This window comes from Cyprinodon variegatus, unplaced genomic scaffold, assembly GCF_000732505.1.
Source record: "Cyprinodon variegatus isolate N-32 unplaced genomic scaffold, C_variegatus-1.0 Scaffold232, whole genome shotgun sequence".
Classification (NCBI taxonomy): Eukaryota; Metazoa; Chordata; class Actinopteri; order Cyprinodontiformes; family Cyprinodontidae; genus Cyprinodon; species Cyprinodon variegatus.
The window spans coordinates 804,281-812,182 of NW_015150685.1; the positions used below are offsets into that span (position 1 = coordinate 804,281).

Sequence of the window (7,902 nt, forward strand, 5' to 3'; positions counted from 1 at the left end):
GTAAAGATAAATAAAACCGTTATTGTCCCTATTGCATAATTTCATCTTGATGAAATTGACTCTTTTTTTTTATCTGGAAATGTCCCCAGATTTGATTTTAGGAATCTGGTGAACTTAATTTAGTCGTCTCCTCCTGATCACACAGAGAAAAACAGAAACCGTATAAAAGAAGGTGCTTTTAAAATGCTGTGCTTTTTTTTTTTTTTAAGAGTTGAACTTTTAAAAATGATATCTGTGTATATAAATGAAATGGATGAAGATTCTGAATCTTCTTCATTTAAACGGAGGCTACCAATCCTGAATGGAGGTGCCACGTTCTGGTCTCATTGGGGCTCCTGTGGGTGGAGACTTCTGACTGTGGGTGCAATGCTTCAGTTTTTGATTCAGCATCTCACCCTGTTCATCTGGACAGACAAAGCTCTGATGGTTCCTGGAGTACCGGGGGGGAAAGGATGGTTTCTTTCTGCTACTGTGTGTTTAGACCAGGGGTGGCCCTGAGGTCTGGTATCCTGCAACTTTTACATGCATCTTTGGTTCAAAACACCTGAATCAAATAACTAGAAGATTGAGAGGACTCTGGAGGAGCTGACTGCATACTGAGGATGTTTCACCTCCACTCCTCCGCACGTCATTGTCCATGTACGTCTTCGCCGTCCGTCACCGTCAATAAACGGAGCTGAGCTATTTTTTTTGCTCTGGTCTGGCCAGGTCAAGATCCGCTATTGCAATCTCGCCAAACAGGAAGAAGAATGTGGAGAAGATCCGGTTTGTCAAATTAAAATATTGTAACAATGGATCGGTAACTACAAATTAGAAGATAATTCTTATAAATTCCCAATAACTAAAGCTGTTTAAATGATTGGATTCAAACTATTGGTCATTCAACATACCAGGAAGCAGGTTTCTCATCTCCATCAAAATATATATTTTATACAGAGAGCCTTAAAAGAAACCTCTTATTGCAGGAATGGATGAAGAGATGCTGAGTTTGGCAGTAAAGAACAAGGATAGTTCATAAAAAACTATTTTATATGATCCTAGTTATCCCTGTTACGAAAATCCACAACAAGAAGAAAATCTTTGGTCTGAAACCGCACATATGCTGGATGCTGATGGGGATTTTTTTTAATATGTCATAATAAATTAAGCGTTCATTTCCGCATGTTTTGCTCCTATGAATTTAATGATAATAAAGTAGCGCATGCTCTCCTCAAGCTCAGAGGAAGTCAGAGCAGAGCAGGACGGGAGGAACAGCGGAGGCTGCAGGCTTTCCTTTGCGGAGGCGGTCTGGAGCGGGTCAGACCAAAAGATGTGGGATTTCAGGGTTACTCAGACATTTGATTCCGGTGTGTTGGACCAAGAACAGATCTAAAAGTTGCAGGATACCTGCCCCCAGGAACTGGAATTGCCCACCCCTGGTGTATACCATTGTCCTGCTGGAGGGCCAAGCCACCTTCCATCTTCAATGCTCTCAGTGATGGAATGAGGTTGGGGCTTAAAACCTGGCCCTTTTTTATGCTTCCCTTCACGTGGAAAAATTATGTCGCCTTTGCAAAAACCTCAAAATCATTTTGAACCCACAGGCTGAGATCTTGGGGCCCCAGATGATTTCTTCACACCTGCTTCCTGTTGTAGATCCTCTCCTCCCAGCCTGGTGCAGGTTTACAGTTTTCTCCCTGGTTTCCTCAGCAGCTCGTTGGGCTTTGCCCTGGTTGAGTTTGGAGTCTGTATGAGGCAGGTATCTTTTATAGAGATGAGCAGTTCAAATGGGACACAGAGAACCAGAGGAGGAAGAAGAGCTTCTTAAAGAAAAAGTTACAATCTGTGAGAGACAAACATCTAACTAAATACTTATTTTTTCACTATAATTGACAAATAAACTTCTACAATGTGATTTCCTGCAGACTGGATGTTGGAGAGTGAGAGTCCAGAATGTGTCTGACATGTTAGCAGCTCCTTTGGGAAGCCCTGCTTTAGAAAGTTCTCAATAACGTCAGCAGCAGACGCCTAGAATGTCTCCTGCTGATGTCCTCTGCTGTGTGTTGCAGGAACGCTGTATGCAGCCTGTGAGCTGATGAAGAAGCAGCAGGCTGAGGTTCTGGGCTGCATGGTGGTCATCCAGCTCAAAGACCTGAATGGAGCCGACCGTCTGAAGCCACACGGCGTCTTCTCCCTTCTTCAGTACTGAGGAGCGCAGCGGGAGCTGGTGCGCCTCCCAGGCGCTGAAGCACAGAGCCTTAGAGATCAAATCAAAGTATTATGAGGACGTTTAAGATGGAGCTTCTGTCCGGCCCAACGTGGCCAGACAGATGGACACTGATTCACCCTGATTGATCATTGTCTGCAGCTGGAACCAGGAGTAAATAAACTCATCCATTTATTGGAGATCAGATCCTCCTTATCTGCCTGTTATGAATCCAGCAGCAGAAGGAAACATTTTATCTCTGCAATGAGGAACGACTTGATTTCAGTTCCTTCTCATTCAACATTACAGAGCAGTTCTGTATCATTTCAGCCCTGCAACAATTCATTGTTAAATAAATTCAGATTTTGTTTTAATCGATTAAACTTGTAATATTGTTTTTGTAGATCTAGTGGTGCTCCATCCACTTTGACCAAATCTCATTTTCTAAGTCTTAAAAAAATCTCTTCAAATTTGCCTTCAGCTTTCAGGTCCTGTGACTTGACATCAAACTAATGAACCGTTAAACTAAAGAGTGGTTTGAAACCATTTTTTTTTGTTTTTACGGCACTAGTGGCTCGTTTTTGGACCACAGGCTGGATTCGACACAGGGTCGGCCGCCTCGAGGACTAAGACCTCCGTACATGGGTCATGCACACTAACCACTGCACCACCTGCACGCCCTTGAATCAGTTTTTAATGCATACGTCATTAATCTTTCAAATGAACTTAGATTTATCTTATTCCAGTTATGTGCTGGTAGCACTCAGCTGAACCGACCATCTGCAGGATGCTCGTTAGCCAGCGAGTGTTTAATGGAGGAAAGGCCAGTTAGTCTGTTTATATAAAGACATCAATGTGGAAGAAAAACTAGTTGGATTTCTAGAATATTGAATTTGTTCCACTGATAGTTTCTAAAAGCCAATTTCTAATCAGGATTCCAGGTAAAGTTGATCCATTAAACCCAGAAATTCAGCAAATGAAAAACAGTAAAAAGGATTTTAATATAAAAACGATCCAATTAGAGCAAAGGCTGCTGAACCAACAGCCGTCTGCCACAGCGTCTTCATCTGCCGCTGGTTATTTAGAGTTCTGCACCAAACATCACTAAGTGTCAGATTTTAGCATTTGTTCACAGTAGAGTTGTAATGAACTCAAAACGAAAGAAAAATTAACAATTTTCAACAAGAGTTTCACCTTTTAATCAGAAAGAATTCATCTTTCTAATGTATAACAGTGTATGGAGAGAAATGTGCACCATTATTTTTAAAGCAAACAAAACATTTGAAACATGTTACAACCTTCAAGAACAGAAAGTTTTATTTGTAAAGTTACATTTAAATAAAACTTTTATACAGTTTGCCATTTTTTTCAGTATTTTTCTGCAAATATTTCCAGATTTAATTTTTTTTGTTGTTATAACAGACTTTATCTGGACGACTGTGTTTTATAAGATGTTATTTTCAGATCCTGATTTAACCTTCTACAGTCCTGTTATATTTTACATTTTTTTGCGTTTTGCCAATTTTATTCTTTTTAAATCCGTACAGATTTCCTTCTCTACACTTGTGGTTGGTCTTTGCATGAACCATTAGAAATGAGTCTGCTCTGCGTCGCCGTTAGCAACAGCATTTCTATTGGTCCGCACATAGACCACCCAGAATCTTATAATCTGGAAAAAGGTTAGAGAAAAAAAAAAAAAATTGGAAAATAAAATCTGAAAAAAATAGTAAACCTTAAAAATATTGGTTTAACATTTGCAAAAACATTACAGACTAATCTAACAATTGTTTTTAGTCTTGAGAAGTTTCCACAGGCTGTGGTGCCGCATCATCTGAACCAATCAGGCGAGAGGAAGTCCCCCAGAGCGCAGTCAGTGGAAAACAGCAAAACACGACTCCTTCAGTTGAGAAAAAAAAAATGACCAAAATCTGGTAAAAAATCTTTTCCAACACAGAACTGGAGGACCAGACGGTCATCCTCTCCTCACGTCCGCTCTGAACATGGAGGGAAGGTGTCAGAGCTTCTCCTCCTCTTTCAGTCTGCGGTTGAGTTTGTCCAGAACGATGCTGAGCTCCTCGCTTTTGTTCAGTTTCAGGTAGAAGTCCTTCCTGACCAGATGAACGCTCAGCCAATCAGGAGCCACCTCTGCCAGCAGACGGACGTGTTTCTCCATGTCTCCTTGGGTAGAAAAGAGAGGACAGTGAACGGTTCTGTTCCGGTCGCTAAACATCACATCATGGTGCATCTAAATACTGCAGCTAAGCTCTGAGCTGCGCTGAAGTATTCACACCCTTGGATCATTGTGACAGAGGCTCTAAAAATGGCTGACATTAGGGGTGTGAATACCGCGAGGCGGCTTGGAGCGCCTGCAGACTGAACTGACCTGGACTCAGAGCCGACCTGTAGCTGGCCACCATGCGGTTACACGCCACCTCCATGGTCAGCGCCGCTTTCTTCTCTGAAACAAAGACGTTTCGAAGGATGCGGGCCAGCTCCCCGAGCCGTGACATCATCAGCAGCCGCTCCTCCTGCGCCGGGTTCCGGGTCATAGCCGCCTGCAGCTTCTGGACCTCTTTCGCCCGAATCTGTTGGAAGGAAAGGAAACGGAAAGTAAAACCCAGAACCGAGGCTGCTGAACGCTCCGAGGCAGACGGTACCGACCCGGTCCAGCAGGCTCTGGGACACCCCCTTCAGGGCAGACGGGACCTGGGCTGGAGCAGAGGCTGGTGTTGCTGGAACCGTTGGGTTCTGGGTGCAGCCCGGTTTGGTACCTTCTCCATTCTTTTCTTCTGCTTTTCGGGCCACAGAAACCAGAGCCTTCTCCATCTGAGCACAAGAGAAAATCAGCGGTTCTGTTCAGAGCCAAGGGGCGGGAGGGGAGGAAGTTCCTGTCTATCTGAAACCATGGCACCGCACCTTAGGGGTGATGAGGGACCGGGCCTTCTCCAGAACCTCCTGAGCCGTCGACACCTTCTCTGAGCGAGGAGCCTGAGGCAGGGAGCTGGCTGTGATGGCGGCGACGGCGTCTACGTTAAAGCGAGGGTGCCAGCGGGTCAGTTTGTCCTCTGGAACTGAGACAGCCGGGACCAGAGAGGACAGGAAGACCTGCGGAGGAGATCCAGAACACATGAACCCTGAAGCTGAGGATGGATCCTAAAGAACTGAGACCAGATGGAGGCAGCTCACCTTGTGATGCTGTTTGACGATGGAGACCAGGTTCTGATGAAAGATCTGCCTTCTCTCCAGGAGACGGGCGGCGGATAGCGCGGGCCGCGCTTCGTTTTGGTCTGAGGACAAACGGAGAGATCAGCAGTTAGGACAGACGCCGTGGCGCACCTCACGGCTCAGGTATCCTCTGACATGGCAGCTGGCTTGGAGCTCGTCTGCCTGGCTGTGTGTTTCCTGGACTGAGCCGCCTTTAACAGCTGCTTTTTGCATCTCTGCTTCTGTCTCATGAACCCCAGTCGGCCTCAGCAGATGGCCGCTCACACTGAGCCTGGTTCTGCTGGAGGTTTCTTCCTGTTAAGAGGGAGTTTTTCCTCCCCACTTTCGCTACAAGCATGCTTAGTGTGAGGGATTGCTGAAGAGTCAATGAAATCAACTGGTTTTCCTTAGATAGAAAACTTTAATCAGTCTGACTGGATGATCTGGTGAACTGTAAAGTGCCTTGAGATGACGTGTTGTGAAATAAAGCTATAGAAATAAACTGAATTGAGGTAGTGGAACAGAACTGATCTGGTTTACGCACTGAGAAATCACACTTTGTTCCCCGTTCTAGTGAAAATTTAACAGATGAAAAAACACTGGTGCCAAACGTGTTTCCAGCTTGGCGCATTGGTCACCAAATATAAAGCCCTTTTTTCAGTGTCAAGAGACTTGGGCGACAAAAGCATTGAATTGTATTTTTCCTGAGTTATGCCCTTTCTGGTTGGAAGACTGCAAAAACGAACCATGAAATAATTTTAAACTGACAGTAAAAAGCTTTTGATCTACAGCCTACAAATTAGACGATGACATCATCTAGCGCAGAGGTCACAGTTGATGAAGCAGACTGATGAAGTTTTGTCAATCTCCATCTTGTCTTCTTTTTTTTTAATTAACCTTTTCTCCCTTTATTTGTATTTTCCACATAAATTATTCCCTAAATAAACCACAATAAAACTACATCCACAGATCAAGCAGAGCACTATAGTAAAATCTGCTGAGCTCTCTCTAGAATTAAGACAAAAAATCCCATTGCAACTTTACCAGAAGGGGGAAAAAGATGTTAATAAAAACTTAGAGGTCACTAAAGCTCGTTGAACTTTAGTGACCTCACTTTTTCTTTTAAATAAAACTAAACTGGTGTTAATCAGTTTGGCATTTCTTTAGCAAAAATAAGTTTATTTGCTTTTGTTTTAAGGTTATTAAACTCTGTTGAAAGGTCTAAAGAAGTAAGAAGCACATGTAGTAAAGAGGTTTCGTGAAGGAAGCCCAGTAGAACCGGAGCCTGAATGTTGCTGCTCCGTTTGGACTCACCGGAGCGGAGGAGCGGTTCCACCGTCAGCTGGTAGCTCCCCTTAGAGATGTTGCTGTTGAATGTGGGAACGTTCTTCTCCTGCTTGAATTCGTACGCTTCAGGGAACACAGTCTTTATCTGACCCACGTGGCTCTCCTCAAACCTCCTGGAATAAAAACAGACAAACCTTTAGTTGGGGGGGTTTAGTCACCATGTGAACCGGGCCGAACCGCCACCTACTTGTGCATCATGTCCTGAACGCCCTGCTTGATTTTGGTGAAGGTGGCCGTCTCAGAGCGGTTGTACAACATGGCGACCACCGTGTCCATGTTCCGGAACATCTCGGCCAGTATCTTGTAGTGGTAAGGCAGGGTCAGGCCGGGGGGCACGGCCTGTGCGAGGGTGTGGTACCGCTGGTATCCGGGTAGCCCGGTTCTGCTTAGAGAAACAAGGGAGGGTTTTAGTAGCGGGTCAGGAGCGCCGTGTCCGTTTGTCGACTGCAGGGACTCACCCTTCAGGAGTTTGGGTCTCGGTCGGCTTGGCCTCGTCTGCTCCTCTCTCCTCCTTCCTCCTCTGGGCTTTAGCTGCCAGCTCTTTGGCCCGGGCCATGGAGAACCGTAGGGCCTGCAGGTCTGTGCTGGGACTGGATGGAGCCGCATTGATGGAGGTGGTTGGAGATGATGAAGAGGAGGAGTGTGGAGCTGAAGACACAGGGCTGGGGGCGTCCTCGGCCCGTTTCCTGATCGTCTGAAGGCGGGACTTCAATGCGGTGAGGTCCTCCTGACCCAGAACCTGTTAGAGGAGAGGAAGAGGCCGTCAGCACAGAGGCATTCATAACCCCAGTTTCTGACAGGAAGAGTCCAGACAAGAAACCTCTGCAGGAAACTAAAGATAAGGGAGATGCTACTGAGTCGGCAGTAACGTTATTAACAGTTACTGTGACAGACCAACATGAAGCAGAAGCTATGCTGGACAGCTGTTTTTAATCCGCAGACATGCGCATCAATAAGTGTGAGGTTAGCATTAATCAAACTGTTCTGCCGTCCATCTTTGCTCCACCTCCTCCCACCACTTAGCAGCCCGTTGTTGTCAGTGTCACCACCTGATCCGTCCCGTAAGCGCAACCCGTCCTGCATATGCGCCATCAGCTCATCCATACATACATCCTGGTCGACCTTGATTTTATTTTGTCAAAACCTAAATTACGTTTTTTTCCTCC

General features: G+C 45.3%; 2 protein-coding genes across 2 annotated transcripts in view; one reads left to right on the plus strand and one right to left on the minus strand.

Annotated features, from left to right (window-relative positions):
- Window positions 1–2,559, plus strand: part of aprt (adenine phosphoribosyltransferase) — a 6,388-nt gene extending 3,829 nt beyond the window's left edge. The window contains exon 5 of the mRNA XM_015381390.1: window positions 2,049–2,559. Coding sequence (XP_015236876.1) covers window positions 2,049–2,188 — 140 coding nt within the window. The 3' untranslated portion in view covers window positions 2,189–2,559. The remainder of the gene's footprint in view (window positions 1–2,048) is intronic.
- A 1,319-nt stretch (window positions 2,560–3,878) lies between these two features.
- On the minus strand, window positions 3,879–7,477 carry cdt1 (chromatin licensing and DNA replication factor 1). Its single transcript, XM_015381371.1, has 8 exons — window positions 7,195–7,477; window positions 6,924–7,118; window positions 6,704–6,849; window positions 5,372–5,472; window positions 5,102–5,290; window positions 4,847–5,011; window positions 4,569–4,770; window positions 3,879–4,363 (listed from the first exon to the last, which is right to left on the minus strand). Exons 1-8 carry the CDS (start codon window positions 7,290–7,292, stop codon window positions 4,200–4,202), a joined length of 1,260 nt encoding a protein of 419 aa, XP_015236857.1. The 5' UTR covers window positions 7,293–7,477; the 3' UTR covers window positions 3,879–4,199.
- Window positions 7,478–7,902: the final 425 nt, after the last annotated feature.

Excerpts from the sequence above, each read along its gene's own strand:
- cdt1 (XM_015381371.1), bottom strand. The coding sequence starts at position 7,292 with ATGGCCCGGGCCAAAGAGCTGGCAGCTAAAGCCCAGAGGAGGAAGGAG. Across the intron at positions 7,119-7,194 it reads GAGACCCAAACTCCTGAAGG|AACCGGGCTACCCGGATACC; the intron begins GTGAGTCCCTGC and ends TTCTCTAAGCAG. Across the intron at positions 5,473-6,703 it reads GGAACCGCTCCTCCGCTCCG|ACCAAAACGAAGCGCGGCCC; the intron begins GTGAGTCCAAAC and ends GTTTGTCCTCAG.